At 51.1% G+C, this 20,644-nt stretch overlaps 1 protein-coding gene across 1 annotated transcript; it reads left to right on the top strand.

Annotated features, from left to right (window-relative positions):
• Window positions 1–111: 111 nt before the first annotated feature.
• On the top strand, window positions 112–19,939 carry LOC122386911 (glycogen phosphorylase-like). The gene is made up of 15 exons (XM_043376640.1): window positions 112–812; window positions 10,187–10,288; window positions 11,064–11,246; window positions 11,549–11,668; window positions 12,579–12,690; window positions 13,037–13,182; window positions 13,530–13,703; window positions 14,022–14,171; window positions 14,455–14,615; window positions 14,929–15,043; window positions 15,340–15,522; window positions 15,765–15,989; window positions 17,708–17,918; window positions 18,208–18,449; window positions 19,432–19,939. The coding sequence occupies exons 1-15, from the start codon at window positions 561–563 to the stop codon at window positions 19,585–19,587; spliced, it is 2,532 nt and encodes an 843-aa protein (XP_043232575.1). The 5' UTR covers window positions 112–560; the 3' UTR covers window positions 19,588–19,939.
• The last annotated feature ends 705 nt before the right edge of the window (window positions 19,940–20,644 follow it).

Below are 20,644 nucleotides of genomic sequence, written 5' to 3'. Positions count from 1 at the left end.
GGAATGAGGTGCCCAATAACAAAGAAGATACTGTTGTCTGCTGTTCGCCAGCTGATTATGTTTTGCTTTTGGTGTAGTCCTTGCCCAAATATTAGTAGAGGTAAATGACGTCATTAAGCTTTTACTGTTAGTCCACAGTTACAGTGTTTAGGAAAGATTCTCTTATACTTGCAATGAATTACTTGTGTTTTAAGGCAAAAATTAATTATAAAGCTATGACTAGAGTGATTGTAAGATTCTGTTCACCTTTCAAATAATTATTTCCTTCTTTTATTGGTCAGTTTTGCTGACGTCATAAGACCATAATCAAAGGTTATGAAGGTAATCCCTTCTCAATTTTGATTCTCTGCCAGGGCGCAGAAGCAGAAGGATCCCGCCTACGGCGCATGTGTGAGGATAGGGTAGTTTGACCTTGTGTTTTGGGATTGTCCGCTTCAAGTTCATCATCGGGTGGGCGGGATCAGTGTGCTACCGGTGTTGGGTCGTGAGCGGTTGGCGGGGTCACTCTTTTGCAGTGATCCGCGGGGTGTTGGTCGAGGACTGGAATCTACATCGCAATCATGTCGAAAGTTCACCCAACTATGAGTGATTATGAGCGGCGCAAGCAAATTAGTGTGCGTGGTATGGCACAAGTGGAAAACGTGGCAGACATTAAGAAGACCTTTAACCGACATGTGCACTACACTCTAGTCAAGGATCGCAACGTGGCGACCACGAGAGACTACTATTTTGCCTTGGCACATACAGTTCGTGATCACCTGGTCTCAAGGTGGATAAGGACTCAACAAAACTACCATGAGAAGGATCCAAAGGTAAGCAGCTCTATTATCAAGCATTTCCTCACTCATCACTGTCACATCTCATTTCATGCTGTCATTTCATGCGTCGTCTTGTCGTCATGCATGACGTACGTTTTTGGTTGGGTAGGCAGGTGGGGCTGGGGGTGGGGGGGGGGGGCTTCTATGCACTATTCAGGTGTTATGTCTTAGGCCAGTTTGGTCATGGCAGGCTAAACTTTGACATTGGAACTATCCCGAAGTCAACCCGAAGTCGGAGTCGATGAGATTTCGGCGACTATCTCTCAGACTCCGATTCAGATTAGGTACCGATTGTCGACGGTCTTGATTGTAGGTATGTAGATTAGATTCCGAGTCCGATCGACTTCGACGAGGCTTCAACCTGAGCCGTTCGACTCCGCAGTCCTATGATGGCAACTGATAAGCAAGGAAGTTTAGGTATATTTAAGCGTGCGCGGTGCGTACGCCGTACTTCAAATCCAGCTCCCTGACCAACAAGGCGCCAGTGAATAGTGATACCTACATACCTACAAACATTATTTACCTTTTCGTTCTTTACGCTTGCGTGTTTGGTGTTCAGTTTTGTGCGAAACCATGCTGAATGGCTTCAACACATCAGCTTATCAGTGGTACATAAATCATAAATCAGCAATGCATACATCCCCGCCCAAGAGCACCTACACCCCTATACCTACAATACACGGCCTCGGGCCTTGAATGAGTACACCGATTCTCGTTGTAACCAATCCTACCCCTAGATGTCAGCACTCGTAAACCCCTGAAGATATGCTGTGCCGCAAGACTCTTCTACTTTGAGATTCAGTACGAACGAACGCCCAACGTCCAATCAGACTGCGAAGCTGGGGGGCCGTGCTGCAGAGCATAGGCAGCGGAACGGGGAGGGCACCGGGAAACCGTGCCCCCCTTTGAGTTTGGCATTTTTACATCGCAGGTCGCAGGTCAGGTCAATATCATTTTTTTTAGGTTATGGCATTTTACAGACTTAAGTGTAAAATGTTACCTCGGTGAATACATGTCAGTTCGTTATATTCGATCGATAGTGGATTTTTGCCGCTGTAGGTACCTATGCCTCGGGAAACTGTGCGATGCTGAATTTAATGGATTCGGCTTTGGACGGACCCCGGGCGAGGGGGACAGGGGACCCGGGGCTGGCTTCATTATCTGTCGATTTTATCGCGAGTCGCGATTGGTCGGAACGCGCCAGCGAAAGAGGGCAAAATTATTTGTTTGAGTATATCACGTCTGGTTCAAGCTAGATGTGTTTGCCAGGTGTAGTAAAATGAGCATAATGATAATATTTTTGCTACACTAACTGCGTTTTCAAGTCGGAAGCTGAGCTCCTTGCACCAAAATGCCCATATACCTCGGTAAATTGCGATTTATACTTTAATGGTAGTGGTACCTACTTTGATTCTTTTGGATCAGATAACCAATCGAAAACCTAAACCGTAAAAATCTACTCCGAAATTCTACCGAGGCCCGAGCATCCGTAGGGTTACTTTTTGAGCTGGTGCAAGCGACCTCAGGTCACCCAGGTCACCCAAGATTACTTTACTACTCAGGTCACCGACCTTTGGCGTCATAAGTGAAGTTTTTTCCTGCACGGTCCAAAAATTTCGCAACGCCCTCAGCTTCAGGGAGTCCTTCGCAGGAAGATGGAACTTCGGAGGTAGTGAGCCTTGCGTAACGTTATATATCACATCTTTAAATTCGTTTTAGATCATCGTTGTTTCGTCAATAATTCCCTATAAAATTGAGCTAGCGAGTCATAAAAACTACTAATAGGACTCAAAATGACCTCGACCTGCCAAATCATATCAAATGATATGCAATATCATTATATTGCATGAGGTCAAACACCTTTGTCAACCTACCAGTTCCCTCCAAATAAAATGTCATTCGGCGCCGCTTAACATAACGAACAGGCCTGTACCAAACCTGCAAATCTGCAACAATATTTGGAAAAGTTAAAAAACGATCCCTTAACCTGCGCCCCGCAGCGGGGGGGGGGGGGCTGTATCTACCTACCCCTTGCGTTTTTTGCCAATATGTAACTTCTAAACGCGAGCTAAGCTAATGACATCAAACTTTCAGCGCCTTATCGTACTTCGATTTGACATGCTCCCTGAAATTTGAACGAAATTTGTCGTTTTTTTTTTTTAGAAGGTGACGTTTCATTGACGTCACCCCATTTTCAATGTAAAAAGTGCAGACCTTCCAAACGCTTCTAGCCTCTTCATTTTTGAAGGGTCGTGACGTAACAAAAATAAAAAACGCGTAAGTACGTGATTTTACACTGCCTTTCAAACGGCTAGGTACCTATCTCGTTTTTTTCAGAGTCTTGGATTTTTTGAAACCTAAAATATTTTTTTTTTTAATTAGGGGAATCTTTATGAGACTCAAAATGTTGAATGCATTGAAAAGTCGAAATAGATGTTAAAACAGTACGGCATGTGCATCTACTCTCTAATTTAGACCATTGCACTTGTAGGGCTTTTTTCATAACGCGGCCTGGCAGGGGGCGGGGGGTGGTCGATGCGACCCCCTGGCGTTTCGAAACTAAGCGTCGTATCGCTTCACAACTAAGACCATTCGACGAGTACTCGCGCTTGGTGGTGTATTTTTACCCTAGGCCAATATTTGACCTAGTTATGGCAGGTCAAAGGTCAAATTGCGGGGAAAAGCTATAATTTTCCAAGTTACTTTGCCAATATTGGCGAATCTGTGCAAGATAGTGGCATGAAACTTTCACGACCGTGTTTCTCAACGAATTAGCAACAGAATGATGTATAGTTGACTGCATTTTAGCTATTAGTGGCGTGATGTAGTCTCCGGGAACACGGGAGGTCATACCCGCCGCCGGCGAGGACGGTCGTAATTGACTTGAGTTGACCTTGTAAAGGTCATGGAACAGTTTTGAAGGCGTGTAGGTGAAAATTGAACCACAGATTCGGATTCAGGACCTCAAAAAAAAAAACACTAAACACGGCTCATATCACGGAGGTCAGCGTGTGAACATGCGAGGTCATTGACCTTGGTTGACCTTAGAAAGGTCAGCTTTCAATGTAAAGATTCGTGTCCTGTCAAAATTTGACATAAATCACACTGAATAGTTTCGTTCTTGTCGATGAGATCACGTCCAGTTACGCGGAATGTACGAATTTGTCGAAAACGGTCGGAGGCTGTACCTATTATGACGTCATAGCTCGGTGACCTGACCTGCCCCGAACGGCGAACACTTTTTTTACCAAAAATTGCGCAAAGGATGCCCCAGAGGCTATTGAAAATTTCAGCATGATCCGACTAAGGGTTCGGCGCCCATCGCAAAAACAAACCTGGGGGGGGGGGGGGCGCATCGACACTGCCAGGGTGAGGGAGGGTTAAGAAGAATCGATTCAAAACCCTAGAAGTGATTCAAACTTTAGTGACGTCACGATGGACCAAACTAAAAAAAAAGATTGTTTAGAAGTTCTAGACCTTGCGCAGGAATAAAATTGCCAGCATTCGATTCGCCGTGAAAAAGGGCATGAGATTGACATCTTGTTTGGTCGAAAAAGCAGCTTTAGACTTTGCCACTTCACTTGACCTGACCTTGACTCGAACTTCTTTCAAATGTGGTGCATATTACTAGTTTAATTTGCCCATTGAGTTCTATGAGTAAAATGAGCTACAACTCATGCATCGTAAATATTCTGTTCTATAGTTCGTCTTTGGTGGCCTGACCTGACCTGAGTTGACCTTGTCCCTTGCATGCCATTATATGCAATTTGCAATGCATATTTGTCTTGGTATCCTAAGAACGCGTTCTGAGTGATCAGTCTCACTTCATTTTTCGCCAACTTGACTCCAAAGCCAGTATGTTTGTTGAAACTTGCAGTTTTATCCTTGACCTGACCTTGACCTGACCTGTGACCTACTCAGGCAAAACAGAGTTTCAAAAGTCCTTCTTATTAAGAGGTTTTGATTGCCGTTTCCCCGTCCATATCCTCGCCCCACCTTTTACGACCACCCGTTCGAAAGTTGGACGGGGTCGTCAGAATCTGTCCTTTCAGCGGGGCGCGTATGGCTAAATTGCCCAGTGGGTTGCGGGTTAATTTGGGGTTCTTGACCTGACATCAGAGACCACTGGCTGACCTAAAACCTTCAAATTGGGAAACCAGTCACTGCGTCTCGTAGCGGCGCAAAGGCTCGTTTTTTTCGGAGCTCTATGTGTGAATATGAGGTGAAAAACGGTGAAAAGGGTCATAATAAAATCCTCCCCTTTCCGTCCAGGCCCCGTTACGCTTTACCGTCCGTCTTCTGTTAAGAGAACCGACATGTTCGGCGAGGATTATCTTACCGATCTCCAAATCCAGTCCGTCCCGAAAGGTTGGGAAGCAATCGCGTACAATACGGTGACGACCCTTGAGCATACCGATCGTTTACGCCCAATATCTAACGTCATTGTGGTGCCAAGAAGAGATGTGATACCACAAAGAGATGGGCCGATGCTGGCGCCCTGTACGTCAGTTTGGCTGCCGGCTGACCTGGGCCACGGCGCTGGCCTGCTCCCGCCGCAACAGAGGTCGCGATGTAAAATAAATGTAGCCTTAGCTGTTTTATACACTGTGTCGGTAGTGGTAGGTAAGCTTCTGCCTACTAATAACGCCCGCCGGGATGGCTGTTGGTTTACTTTACCTAACCCGACCTGATACATTCTTAGGGATACACAGTTTTGTGACACAACAAAGGAGAAATTAGAAATCAAAAATCAAAATATCAATGAAAAACATTGCTTCAAGTAAGGCACAGACTGAAAGGCACAGCACAGCCTTTTTTAACCGCGCCCCGCTGGAGGTCCTGGATTTTCAAGCGCCGCTTGGGGAGGGGGGGGGGGTGCACATCAGAATAGCTAGTGACCTTTGAGCTAGTGACTTTTGAGCTAGTACAAAACATCTAGTGCTTCAAAACAGCTAGTGACAAAACAGCTAGCGTCAAAATAGCTAATGAAGCAAAATAGCTAGTGCTTAAAAACAGCTATGGACAAAACAGCTAGCGTCAAAGCAGCTAGTGAAGCAAAAGAGCTAGTGCCTCAAAACAGCTAGTGACGAAAAATCTATCGCCAAAATTGCTATTTCGTTGAACCTCTGTTCCCTTCCTTCACTTCGCTTCGAAAATGCAAGATATCTATTACTGTAAATATGTATTTCCCGCGATATGCCATCTCAAACATTCAAAGTGATGTTGAAACCTACTCCCCGAATAAATTCTTTTTTGCTAATGATGCCTTCCCTGTAGCGTCTGAGTAGAGGAACTAATCTGGCATTAATGTCTCTTTATGGAACATCCTGGCCACTTTTAAATTTCATAAGACAGAACCTTGAAGATTTTGTTCTTTTTGGATGACGGTGAAAAATGTCATTAATGATGGTTGCGATGAGTCAAATATGCCTTGAATTCCCCGGTGCCACGCTTCTAATTTGTTGTTTGTCCTATGGATCCCGTCCGGCGTCCTCTGTCCTTCTGGCATTCCAAATAATTTTGTCAAACAACAGTGCTCTTCTGCTCCTAATTCTACCCGTCGGGACTCGTTGTCGGGAAAGAATCTAAGAACTCGTCGGGAAAGAATCTACGAGTACAACAGCTGCTCGTACTAAGTACAAATCAGCTACTTTGCTCCATGAGTTATTTCGACGCTAGCGATTTTGTCACTAGCTATAATGAAACGCTAGCTATTTTGCTCTACTAGCTATATTGACGCTAGCTGTTTTGTCACTAGCTGATTTGATGCACTAGCTATTTTGCATTACTAGCTATTTTGGCGCTAGCTGTTTTGTCACTAGCTGTTTTGAAGCACTAGCTCTTTTGTACTAGCTCAAAAGTCACTAGCTCAATAGTCACTAGCTGTTTTGACGTGGACCCGGGGGGGGGGGTGCTTAAACACCCGCTCTAACTCGGCTCCTGGGCCACGTAGCGGCACACGCCACGTAGCGACATACGGTAAGCGCATTCGAAAGAACGTCCAAAATAAGGACGAAAACACTCGTCATTTTTTTAGGTCAGGTCAGGTCACCAGGGGTCATCAAAGGTAAAATGTTGCCTATTTCTACATTTTTCGAAACGCTGGCACATAACTCGGGAACCAATAATTAGAGCTAGCCAAAAAAAAAAAACGCATTCGACAGCCCCTTTAACCTCTTTCTGGAGACGAGTGTGCCCTCGGATTTGACCTCAGGTCAACGGCTTAGCATCCAGAGAGCAAAAACTACAAAATAACAATTATTACGAAAATTGTTTTTCTTCAATAACTTTTGGACTTAAGAGACAGTCACATTACTTTTGCCGGTATCGTGTTCTTCACGTTGCGTCGCGTCGAGTGAACTATAATTTGACCTTGAGAGGTCAACCTGAAAATTTGACATCAGGTCAAGGTCATGACCTGACCGGAAAAGGTCGTGTTGCATATCAGTCGATCCGTAGCGTCGAGCCAAGCACATTAGTCATTAAGGTGTTCTTATCGCTCTAGCGTGCCTGTATCAGAAGTTATTAGCGAAAAACTGTAGGATACCATTCGTGACCTGAGATGACCTCAAGGACTTAACGAGGGGTCACGGGTGCCATTTTCCTGTTCAGTGTGTCATGCCTACTTGTAATTCAGTGTTTGAAAGTGTTGAGAATGATGCTCATCCAAAAGAGGTGCCTTTCAATTTTCTCCCCTTGAGTTATAATGAGAGGTCACCTGATTGACCTGACCTCAGGTCACCGGTATCAATATTCCGAGACATATATATTTTGTACATATTGTTACTTTTTACTAATTGCTGAAAGTTTCAAAGCGATCGGTCACTGGGTGTAGCTGTGACAGGCATTGGAACTATAGGGGGTGGGGTCACTTGACGTGACCTGGTGACCCGACTGAGTGACCTTGGTCTGAAAGTTTCACAGCATGCGCGAAAAAGGTGCTTGATGAGGTGCCCGCCGTTTTTTTTTTAGATATTCGCGAACAGCCGCGGGGGGGGGGGGGTGCTCAAACATCCCCCAGCAGGGCACGGGTTACTGGGAATTTACCCCGGAAGCCCACATATATGCATGGCATAACTTGCTCAATTCAGTTAGGTATCGCTCCGTTGGTGTCACCCACAGCCTGTGTCCAAGTCAGCCACAGCCACCGGTATCGGTGGAGCTGCTTCCCTGGTGGGAGCGGATCACGTGTGGCGACGGCTTCCCTATCGGCCCGACGGAGAGGGTTCGGAGGCGCCGTCCGTTCGGCCGGTCGGCGTGTCCCCCCCCCCCCCCGCCGATGCGTCGGTGTGTATAAATACCGACGGCTGGCACTCAGCCGCGTGTTCCGGACTCCGGCACCCTCTCGGCTTCCCTCCCCCTCCCTCAGCTGCCCCTCCCCTCCCCGCCCTGCCGTGCCGGTCGGCGGAGCTATCGTCAGCGGGCGCGGGCTGCCAGCGACACACTGCACACTGCACAGTGCACATGGCGATTGGATGCGACACCTACCGACTGACACACGCGTTGATGGCTTCACTGCGTCGGAAAAGGATGCGGTCGCAGAGCATTAGCTTGTTAGTTAGATTAGTTAAATGAGCGTCCGGTACGTGATAGAAGCCAATAGTGGGACAGGTCAAAGGTCTTAAGGTTTATGGAAAAAGTTGATGCTAATCTCGCAGCACGGCTGCAGGCTTACGTCCATTAACGTTCCTGTGCACAAATAACTCTTGGGATGGTGACGCAAGTTTTAGTTTCGTTTATTGCTTTATTGCTCAACATGAACATGCCAAACATTCTTGAACTCACAATTTGTCTTTTTGATTCATACAAGCTCGAAGCAAATAAACGAGTTGCGCCCGTTGCCTACCCGACTGGAGACCAGTTGCAAGACGGTCGCTGAGCGTTATGTGTACTTTTTCTGTTATATGCTGAAGGCCTGTTGTCGATATTCTGATATTCGGCGTGATCTGAGACGAACTCCAAACGCCACTACGTGATGGTCGCAGACTATTACGAACCACCGAGAGAGCGCCAGTACTCGGTAGTCACACTGCTATAACGGCAATGCTACCATCCGAGACTCCGAGTCTCACTCGGTGGTTAGTGGGTGTTAGCTGCCGTGACCCGACTCGTCAGTGGCCGTTGGTCACACTCACCTGCCGACCTAACCCGCCGCTGTCTGACCCCCATGGGTCACCCGCCGCACCGGCGCCGTGGCTGGGCCCGTAGCCGGTCAGCCACCGTGACTAGCCGGGCGATACTATCGGACCCCGCGTCCTCACGTCTCTCCCCGGAACCCGGAAATACTGCTGATTGACAGCGGCACTGCGGTTTGTGCATCCCGGATGGACCCGGTGATTCGAACGTTTCCAAAACAGTTTGATCAAACCCACTAGTTGTAACAGCAAACGTTGGTAGGTATACCACAGCTGGAATGTATTCGTTCCATATTAAATAAGACCGTTCCTTGGAAATGGTCTGTGTAAGCATGCGTAAATGAGATTGCGTAACGACACAGCAAAGTAAAGTATAGACACAACAGACTCTTCGGACTTACTAGCAATAATCTTATAGATTAGAGACACTTCTGCAGCAAACTTCAATGCTTAGCTCCTGCTGTTGAGCCACGATATTTCATGCTAATTGTGCTGTGCGGTGGAACAGTCATCGTTTCCCTCACTCAGCGACCAGCGTACCCATGGGCTGATCCTTCCCTGAACCGACGTCACGTCTCTCAGGCGGCTGTTGTTCCCAGTTTTAAAAGACCGGGGCGGTGTTTCACGGGCCGCTGCTACCACGCTGCTATCAAATTGCGCGAGCTGACGTCACACTTGTGGTAGTGTTGGAGCAATGGGCCTGTTGATGTTTCCATGGAAACCCAATTTGACACGTGTAAAAGCAGCGTGCTGCTATCACCGGTGAAACAGGGCCCTGCTGCCAGCCGCCTGTCGGTGTGCTGACATTAGTGAGCGTGCGCTGGCAGCGGGCCGGCGCGGTCGCTGCGGTGCCGCGAGCTGCCCCGGCCGGACTCGTGCAGCCTTGTGTGCTGCCCCGACCCGTCGCGTGCAGGCCCGTGTGTTGCCCTGGCGCGCCCCGGCCCGCCGCGAGGGCTGCCCGCTGCTGTGTAAGCCTCCTGAATCCTGCAGCAGCTGGCAGCTCGGATCACTTTTCGTCAGACTGTTCAGTGCGGAACGGATTAGAGCCGTCTGTTTATCACCACCGCAGTGTTTGTGTTCTCTGGGAGGACCGAGCTGAATGTTGACAGAAACCACTGTGTATTGTGTAATTGGCATGGCTCGGCTCCCTGGCTCCCCTCCCCTCTGAGCCCCGCTCCCAAACACGGTCGCCGGGGCCCCTCTGACTCACCCCTCTCCCGGCGTCTGTTGCAGCGAATCTACTACCTGTCATTGGAGTACTACATGGGACGGTCGCTCCAGAACACCATGGTCAACCTGGGCATTCAGAGCGCCTGCGACGAGGCGCTGTACCAGGTACGGACCTATCGTCAAAAATGGCATAGCAATCGGCAGTCGGCAGACACAAGGGTGACGCTGCAGGCACTGGGCTGGCGCACAGACACAAGCCACACGCTGCAGGTGATGGACGGATAAACATCGGGCTTACTCCGCGAAAAAGAAAAAGAACACAGATCCTGTTTGGCTCGTGCTTTCATTTACCTGCGTTTTCAAACAGTGACAATTTTCCACACTAATTTGAAGCCATTTGTTTCTGACGAACTGGCTTTGTTGGACAAGTGGGAATTTATTCAGAACGGCCGTAGCAGACAGGTAGACTGTACCGCAGTACACCGGGTCACTGCGGGCCGGCCTCCGCGGCTGCGGCCGCTGTCAGACAGCATCCTGCAGTGCGCCGTGATAATTCCTTAGAAACACAACTGAAGGTCGATTTCCGTCGATTGTTGAAGTCTATATTCCCACATTCGGTGCTCAATGTCCCTTGCAACCAGTCGAAGCAGCCAGTAGCGGCGGAACACCTTCAATTAAGTGGGGAGGGGGGCACTGCCGACTTTTGGTCCCATTGTTTCCATGCAACTCCCATAGGGCTAATGTTAAAATGCCCTTATCAAAGGGGGGCACGGTGCCCCGGTGCCTCCCCCCCCGTTCCGCCGCCTATGGAAGCAGCCGTCGCCATCCGCCCGCAATTCTTCAGTACTATCGTCCTGTAGGAGGCCTACTAATCGACCCGGTCTCAGCGCCCGTCTGGGTGTCATCCGTATAACATTCCCACCTGCTCTGCGCCCGGCAGCTCGGCCTGGACATTGAGGAGCTGGCAGAAATGGAGGAGGACGCCGGCCTGGGTAACGGCGGACTGGGCCGGCTGGCCGCCTGCTTCCTCGACTCGATGGCCACCATCGGACTGGCCGCCTACGGCTACGGCATCCGCTACGAGTACGGCATCTTCGCGCAGCGCATCAAGAACGGCGGCCAGGTGAGGTCGGCGGAGCGGACGACCGAGCTACCGCAGTGGTGCGGGAGGGGAGGGCGCAGTAACTGGGATGGGAGACTCGATGCTAGGGACTGTTGCTTACGGGCACCTCGCTGGGAGACAGACGGTTCCGGCAAGAAGGTTTATTCTCCCATCTCCAGTCGCTGTGTTTTATACTTTATTTTGGTTTTAACGCGCTCTTGGTCTGACTACATTCTGGTTATTACTGGCGTTTATTCCAGTCTTTCATCATGACCATTCTCAAAAGCGTATTTGCTTTTACATGTCCCCATTTGTGTGATCAGGTGGAGGAGCCGGACGACTGGCTGCGCTTCGGGAACCCGTGGGAGAAGGAGCGGCCCGAGTACCTGCTGCCGGTCGGCTTCTACGGCCGCATTGACGACGGCAAATGGATCGACCGGCAGGTGAGCCGTGTGGGCGGCGGGTGACTGGGCGGTCACCGGGAAAGCTACTGAGACGAAATAGTACCAGCGGGTGAAAGCGGGTGAAACTGGTTCGAGAAGAAACGATCGTCGCTATCGATGAAGCTATTAATCTTCTAGGAACCGTCTGATCTCCAGTCGCCGGACGGCGGCTGTTGGCACTCGATGTATGCCGGCAGCATTGAGTGGCAGTCCGGTGGGCCTGGGTACCGCTCGCTGGCCTGTGTTGGGTCCTCGCTGCTCCAGCCGGGCCGATTGTGCCGAGTCGTCTGTGCCATACAGTGCACCTGTTGTTTGCCGTTATTGCTGTGGGTCGGAGGGGCCGTCGCGCAGCGGGGAGGGTCTGTTGGCAGTTGGCACGGTGCCCGACGCGAGCGGGGAACCTGAGCCGCGGCTCTGCGCGCTCAGCGAGTCAGCCGTGTCAATGACTCCCATGGGCGGCCCAGGGTTGGGCGGTAGTTCATCCGAGGCGATGCTCTTGGGTGTCGCAGCTGTGCCGGGCACCATAGGAATTCTTACCAAATGACGGACAACATCGCCAGTCTTTTGTTATTCATGTAGTTAGCGCCGCGTCAACCGTGAAACTCTGGCATAACTGTACAGTTCTGAAAAGCTTTCTGTTATTTATATTTTTATGATTTTTTATACACACAAAATATTCCTCAAAAGGCTGTTTTACTTGGAATTGACGCATCCATATGTAGTTGCTGATCATACTGCGTCATTATTACAAGCCTGAATTTTTTACCGCGGCTCAAACTTACCAGTCACCTATCCCATCACCTAGACCTGTTGCCACCCCGCTTCCCTTCCCCGCGGCACTATCATTGACATCGTGTTCTAAGTTCCGTTACTGCGGTGCCTCTGACGCCCACTCTGCTGTGACCACCAGCTGGTGTACGCTCTGCCGTACGACACGCCCATCCCGGGCTACGGCAACAACGTGGTCAACACACTGCGCCTCTGGTCGGCCATGTCAGCCGCCAGTTTCAACCTCCAGTTCTGTGAGTGTCGAGCAGCGCTGCCGCTGGTGAATCTGAATCTGAGGCTGTCTTGACAGACGTCTGGGGACAGAGTTCTCCGGCCGGTGGGCTGTATCAGGAGTCAGGACATCCCACCCCCATCCCACCCGGTCGGGGGTGGGATGGGGGCAATCATGGGCGAGAGAATGTTATTGCATTGCATACCGGAGTTGACTTTCGAAACTGATGATGTGTGCTTGTTTGCGTTTCGTCACATTAGGAAGTAGGTGTATTTGTCGGTGTAACTGTGCTGACTTCGTAAACACAAATATTTTCCCTCTGCTGGTGACATCATGACGCATGCCGCGTTTCTTTTCTCGCCGTGCAGTCAACAACGGTGACTACATCCAGGCGGTGTTGGACCGTAACCTGGCCGAGAACATCTCGCGCGTGCTCTACCCCAACGACAACTTCTTCGAGGGCAAGGAGCTGCGTCTGAAGCAGCAGTACTTCATGGTGGCCGCCACCGTGCAGGTGCGGACGGATGGAGGGACGAAGGGACAGGCTGGAGCCGATTGGCTAGATAAGGGGATGTGGGAAGGTCGGACACCGGTAGTTGAGCTAGATTTATATGAGCAACTGGTTCGTTTGACGTAACTTATTACGCAGAAAGAGCTGGTTTATTTACGACGGTTGGTGATGTTTGTTTAACGTGGGGATAAGCCATGTTGTATCTTCTTATTTCGGAATTATATTCAGGTTCAGCTCAACCTTGTTGCTTTCCCTCTCATTCCCCACGCCTCTCCTTCCCCTCTACCTCATCTCTCTCTCTCTCCCTCTCTCCCACCCCCTGACCACCCCTCCCCTCCCCTCCCCCTCAGGACGTGATGCGCCGGTTCAAGTCGTCCAAGTACGGCACCAAGATCCCGCGCCGCACCACGTTTGAGGAGTTCCCGGACAAGGTGGCCATCCAGCTGAACGACACGCACCCGTCGCTGGCCATCCCCGAGATCATGCGCGTCTTCATGGACGATGAGGGTCTCGGTTGGGATGAGGTGAGCCTACGCCGCTTGTAGACACATCAATTATCAACGAGTTACGAGTCGGTACTTCAGGGCGTTTTTCGTTACATATGGACTAAGGAAAAGTCGTAAGCTTGAAAGAGTAGGAAGCAATGTACATAAGCACGTTGCGCGATACTCACGTATTACATTATCGTAGGTGTCATTACCTCAAACACATGCCTCTGTAAATAGAAAATCTGTCTCACCCATCTCAACTGTGCATGTCTTCCTAATATTGAAAGTGGCACCCATTTTGTGACGTTGTCGCCGTCGTGGCGCCGTATGACTCGCGCGTGTTTGTGACATCAGGCGTGGGACCTGGTGACGCGCACGTGCGCCTACACCAACCACACGGTGTTGCCGGAGGCGCTGGAGCGCTGGCCGGTCAGCATGCTGGAGAACATGCTGCCCAGACACCTGGAGATCATCTACAAGATCAACTGGAAGTTCCTCGAACAGGTGGGGAGCGGGTGCTCGCGACACCAGAATGTTATCTCGACATCAGTATTCAGTTCACCGATAGTTTATTTCTTTTGCGAGCCATGACTCCAAGTCAAATCCACTACTGGCATACCATGCTTCATTTCTCAATCATCTCTCGTATTCTTTCGTATCCTCAAACTGCTGGTAGAGACAATGGTTTTATCCCCGTCATGCTTCTGCTCCCTTTTCCCGAACCCCACCGTCTCCCCTCCCCTACCGGTGTGCGCCGCTGACTTACCTGCCACCTGGCGGCCGTCAGGTGAACCACCGGTGGCCGGGTGACCTGGAGCGCCTGAAGCGCATGTCGCTGGTCGAAGAGGACGGCGAGAAGCGTGTCAACATGGCCCACCTGGCCATCGTCGGCTCGCACGCCGTCAACGGAGTGGCCGCCATCCACTCGGAGATCATCAAACGCGACATGTGAGCGACGCTGATACGGCGGGACCGGCGGGAGTGTGGTCAGGTGTCGGTGCTGAGGGTTGGTGATACTGGTCAAGGAACTGTAGAGAAATGTGCGAGTTTTGCTACTCTCCGATAGACGTGTAGTGCAGTTGCTATTTTTCTGTTTTCAAAACACATCGACGTAATTGTTAAGTTTTCTCAAAATGTTACCGGTGATGGTTTTGTTGTGATTTTATGCCGGTAATTTTTCCTTCACCTCCACCAATTACATGCATGACATACTGCAAACTGCCACCGGTCTTCCGGACTGACCTCCGCCCTCCCATCACAGCTTCAAGGACTTCAGCGAGATGTGGCCGGACAAGTTCCAAAACAAGACGAACGGCATCACGCCGCGCCGCTGGCTGCTGCTCTGTAACCCGGGGCTCTCGGACGTCATTGCCGACGTAGGTGGCGCTGTCGGCGGCCTCATAGAGCTCGCTGGGCTCGGCTCGGTAGCGGGTGGGGGCCTGTCGCGTTCGTGTTTGATCACAACGATACATCCCGTGCTAGTCTGATGACGTATTTCTTTCTTCCAAACCGCCATGGTACATTTTTTTTTTCAAACGCTTGACGACTAGAAATGAAGCCGAATGAATGCTACGTTTTTTTAGTCCGTTCGCGTCTCCGGTTCTCTCCGCTCAGTCTACTGGCCTCCCCTCCCTGCGTTGACTCGCGGTGTCCGTCCGTGTCTGCCCGTTAGAAAATCGGCGAGGACTGGATCATCCACCTGGAGCAACTGGAGAAGCTGAAGCCGCTGGTGTCCGACGCCGGTTTCGTGCGCGCCGTCCAGAAGGTGAAGCAGGAGAACAAGATGAAAGTGGCGCAGATGCTGACAGAGCAGTACGGCGTCCAGGTCAACTCGGCGTCCATGTTCGACATCCAGGTCAGGAGGGACCGCGATACGGAGCACTGCCAGTGGAACTATGTCGTATTCTTATATCTGTATTTTACATCACCTAACGTAAGCTACATGGACAATGTGAGAGCCATCGGATATCTTCATTGTTGCTCTGAGATTTCTCGGAATTCGGTTGATTCCGGGCCCAATGTCCCAGACCAGCGATACTTGTTGTCCCTTGCCCTCCTTCCCCGCTCCAACTGCTCCCTCTGGTACCGCCGCCACAGGTGAAGCGGATCCACGAGTACAAGCGGCAGCTGCTCAACTGCCTGCACGTCATCACCATGTACAACCGGATCAAGAAGAACCCATCGGCGCCGTTCGTGCCGCGCACGGTGATGGTGGGCGGCAAGGCGGCGCCCGGTTACCACATGGCCAAACAGATCATCCGACTCATCAACTGCGTGGGCGACATCGTCAACAACGACCCCGTGGTCGGCGACAAACTCAAGGTGGGACAGCCTTGGCGGGGACTAAGGTAGTGATGGTGTGGAGGGGTTATAGACAGTGGCGGCCAGTCATGGGCGTCAGTTGTTTAACCCGGCAGTTGCTGGGGTATTTCGCCACCCACCGTTTGCTGGGGGGGGGCGTTAAACGCCCCCAGCCGATAACTCGAGAACCGCTAGGCGCAGCGAAACGCACGAGGCGGCAAACGAAAGAACGCGACGAGACGCTTCAGATGAGTACTTTAAAGTTGAATTTTGAGGTCACAGGTCGGGTCAAGGTCAGGTCAAACACCTGAAATCGGGCTTTCAGTAGCATGGACTTCAGGACTTCGCAATGGGCGCCTCTCGTCATAAACTCTGTTAAAACGGTGCACAATCCATCATATAAGGCCTACAAGAGTGTCAGCTCCATGTAGGGGTCAGTCAAGCATAGGTCAGGGTCAAGGTCAGGTCAACCGGGCAGGCACATATCCCCGAAAATCAAAACTGATATTCGCAGCCTGTGACACATGTTTTATGGGTAATTTGGGGCGTAGAACACGATGGTGACATTCATTTTATCATATGTGTACGTGTTTGGCTAAAAAAGTTCAATTTAAGAAATGTATGTATCATGGTCCTGAAGTAGTCACGAGAAATTGCCAAGATTCAGTTCACGAATTTGGAAAATGCGTAACGATAATCAATTATCGAAGATAGCCATTTGATTGTCCATGGTATTGGCAGTCTAATGGCGTTTACGGCATGTCTGTATGTCTATTCTGTGATTTTATATGATTTTTTGAAGATATGCCGTTTTTGGTCGAAAACTCAGAAATCATGACGTCACTAACATCTCGATATCTCAAAAAATTTCCGACCGATTTTTTTGAAACTTTGTCACAATAAACTTCAATCAATTCCCTACAGGTACCCAAAATTTGGCGCGCCTGCGGCGCGCCGTTTTTATGCTATGGCCCGGCGAAAAAAGTGGGGGCGTTTAACGCCCCCCCCCAGCAACTCGCGGGTTAAAGGGACCCTCCCACCTTAACATTAGATTTGAGTTGAGATAGCCAAATTGGTGGCCATGGCCTGAAAATACCGGTTTGGGCACTCACAACATCGAAAAATGCTTTAATTCGGAGATATCGAATTTCAAACTTGCAGTTTTCGGATTCTAAGGGGCTAATGCATTGGTATGCCCCCATAGAATTTGTGACGTCAGCGGAGATCTAACGATTTTGAATCTTTTACTAAAACGTTTGGTAGCACGCGGTGGTATATGCTGCTTTGCGCGCAACAAATGCCGCACTTTCAAATAAAGTCGCTAGGAACAGCGGAGATCCCAAAAAGTAAACAAAAGTAAAAGTCTAATATCTTGAAAACCGGTGAATATTTTTCGATGAAATTTGGTAGATATTCGTTTTTGCTCTTTCTGAACCGAGCGACATCACTTTCATGCCAATTCATTAACTTTTTTGAAGGTGGGAGGGTCCCTTTAAGCGGAAGTTTTTTTTCTGACTATTATATAAATTTCTGAGCGGCGAATGAAATTAGACTGGGATTCAGAGCTTGAGGTTCAATGTCGAGAAGTCTTTTTTTTCTAATCGTGATTTATTGATGACACGGAAGTAGTAAAATAGTCGTGTTAGCGCCCTCGTCCCCACCGGCGTATGTACCGTTTCCAAGCACCAATGGCCACCACCATCCACTGACCGCTGGCCGCCGTCCGGTCCGCCCCCCAGGTGATCTTCCTGGAAAACTACCGCGTCACGCTGGCCGAGCGTATCATCCCGGCGGCCGATCTGAGCGAGCAGCTCTCCACAGCTGGCACAGAGGCGTCCGGCACCGGCAACATGAAGTTCATGCTGAACGGTGCGCTCACCATCGGCACGCTGGACGGCGCCAACATCGAAATGAAGGACGAGATGGGCCAGGAGAACATCTTCATCTTCGGTGGGTGACGCGCCGCGGGGGGAAGGGGGGATGGCTGGAAGGGCGGTAGCATGGACGTAGTTTGAGTTTAGGGAACAGATATGACATCACCCGCGCCGCCAGGTATGGCTGTTGATATGACTGTTTTTTTTTATTATCGTTAGTATGAACGTAATTGGTATGACACCACTCCGCCGCCGGGTATGACCGTTGGTATGACCGTTGGTATGACACCACTCCGCCGCCAGGTATGGCCGTTGGTATGACCGTATTTAGTATGACCGTTGGCATGACACCGCTCCGTCGCCAGGTATGACCGTCGACGAGGTGGACGCTATGAAGGCGCGCGGCTACAACGCCCACGAGTACTACAATAAGCTGCCCGAGCTGCGCCAGTGCATCGACATGATCAGCAGCGGCTTCTTCTCGCCGCACGACATCAACATGTTCAAGGACGTGGTGGACATGCTGATGAACCACGACCGCTTCCTGCTGTTCGCCGACTACGAGTCCTACATCCGCTGCCAGGACGAAGTCGGCAAACTCTACATGGTCAGTCGGCGACGGCTGGGGGAGGGGGGGGGGGAGCGAAGCCAACGTCGGCTGATTGCCTTAGTGTTTAAGTTAGAGCTACATTGGATTAAGTTGAGGATTTTATATGAACGAGTTGTTTGTGATCAATGTTTCGTACAGATTACAGAATGGTTCATGTTATCTATGCAGAATGCAATGATATACGTACTGAGAACGTCGGTATCGGTTTGCCCTCATGGTCTTGTCCCTTATGAGCGTCCCTCGCAGTCGAGGTCGCACGGTCATATCGGTTACCAGCGGAGTGTGTGAGGAAGGGGGTGCCAGTTAGCCTTCTTTTAATTAGTCAGTCCAAGCCGGCTGGGAGCCTGCCTGGCCTGTCCATGTTAGCGCCCATGAGACAGAGGCCATGGAGAGGCTGCCAAGGCCAACTCTGCCTTTATTCCTCACTAACTCCTGGCGGACCTACTACACTGTGCTCAAAGCGATATGCACTTCTTGCGAAACTTAATCCAATGCTATTTTAGTGGATATTTTCGCCCTTTGTCACAAAGACGGGCTCGTTATCAGCATTCTATCGCGGATATCCCGGAAGTTCTGATGACAAACCACCTTGTCGCGCTGAATCTCGAGTGACGCCTGTTCCGGCACTGTGAACAGCCGTGACGCAGTAGCTATGTGCGCGGCCGTGGTAGCGGAGCGGTATCAGAGCACAGGTCTCCTGACGGCCAGTGATAAACCGTGTGAATCATGTCGCTATCGGCGCTCCCAATCGGCTGGGATGTTATATCGGACGCTGTACTGCGCCGGTGGCCGACCCAGGGCCACGGGTGCCCGCCTACCGTCTATCTCCTGCGACTGGCCGGCAGCACCCGCTCTCAACCCGTGACGTGTCATTTGACCCCCCAGTCCTTCCCCTGCCCTGGTTGCATCATCTCGTCCCGTCTCTGACCTCCCCTGCTCTGTCTGACCTGCCCTGTTGTTGGTCTGTCCGTGTCCACAGAACCAGGAGGCCTGGGTGCGCAAGGCCATCATGAACATCGCCTCGTCGGGCAAGTTCTCCAGCGACCGCACAATCGCCGAGTACGCTCGCCAGATCTGGGGTGTCGAGCCCAGCTGGGAGAAGCTGCCGGCGCCGCACGAGCCTCGCGACCAGTAGACTGCCAGCGGCCGCCGGCCGCGCAGAAATTCTAGTAGGGCCGATCGCCGTCCGGCCGGCCCGAGTCGGCGGGCGCCGCGCCATGCTAGTCTGTAGGAGGGGCGGTGTTCGCGCTGTGATTAGGCTTCCAGGATTGTTTGTTAAATTGTTGCGTCCTGGCGCATCCGGTCCTAGTTTGCGCGGCTAGGACAGTTTTGGTGCGTTCTCTGCCAACGGCGACTGCCATTTTCGGAGCTCGGGGTGCGCCCCTGTCGGCGCGTTGGGCTCGCCCGCTGCTCCGCTCTATCTCGATGGACGTAAATCTCGATGTCTGACACTCTTTGCCAGTTGCAATACACGGTCTTTGACTGCCCGATGGGTGTGTCCGGTGTTGGCAATGAGTGCGCGACCGTAGGACAGTCACACAGACTGCAAGCGGCCGCAGCAAACCAGTGCAATGGCCACCGCAGCAGCAGGTTTGGGTGCAGGCCCTCAACTACAAACTCTCAAACTAGCAGTATCCTACTGTCATTTCTGGTTAAGCTGTCTCATTGGAGCACTGCTGGCCTGACTGGGCCGGGAGTGACCTCTGGAATACCCCTCCATCCCTCCCAGGACAGTGTCTGTACCGGGCTGACTGCGACCCGATCGTGCCCATGTGTAACCATGGCCACGCCGCGCCGCCTCCACTCCCGCGGCCGGCCGTGCAGTGACATATCTTATCAATGTACTATGCAGCAAGTCCCTCCGATAGGACACCAGAGAGACACGATTGGACACCGTCACCGCCGTCCCTCGCCGTCTGCGGTGGTGCTGAACGGATGACCGAGTGAATAGTTACGGCCAGCGAGGGAGAGGGAGAGAGAGAGCGAGAGAGAGAGAGCGAGAGAGAGAGAGAGAGAGAGAGAGAGAGAGAGAGAGAGAGAGAGAGAGAGAGAGAGAGAGAGAGAGAGAGAGAGAGAGAGAGAGAGAGAGAGAGAGAGAGAGAGAGAGAGAGAGAGAGAGAGAGAGAGTTGCTGAGACCGTCGGACCAATCTCCCCGACCTGTGTCAGTGAGATGGATTTGGGCGGAAACGAC

Source organism: Amphibalanus amphitrite, unplaced genomic scaffold, assembly GCF_019059575.1.
Source record: "Amphibalanus amphitrite isolate SeventyFive unplaced genomic scaffold, NRLGWU_Aamphi_draft 000267F_arrow, whole genome shotgun sequence".
NCBI classification, from domain to species: Eukaryota; Metazoa; Arthropoda; class Thecostraca; order Balanomorpha; family Balanidae; genus Amphibalanus; species Amphibalanus amphitrite.
The sequence above is the reverse complement of the archived record's forward strand: the minus strand, read 5'-3'. Positions and strand labels throughout refer to the sequence as shown.

What these genes read in the sequence shown, in the direction of transcription:
- LOC122386911 (XM_043376640.1), top strand. Translation starts at nt 561, where the DNA reads ATGTCGAAAGTTCACCCAACTATGAGTGATTATGAGCGGCGCAAGCAA. An exon ending in GAGATCATCAAACGCGACAT is followed by an intron (nt 14,616 to 14,928) that starts GTGAGCGACGCT and finishes CTCCCATCACAG; the next exon opens with CTTCAAGGACTTCAGCGAGA. An exon ending in GGAGAACATCTTCATCTTCG is followed by an intron (nt 17,919 to 18,207) that starts GTGGGTGACGCG and finishes CTCCGTCGCCAG; the next exon opens with GTATGACCGTCGACGAGGTG.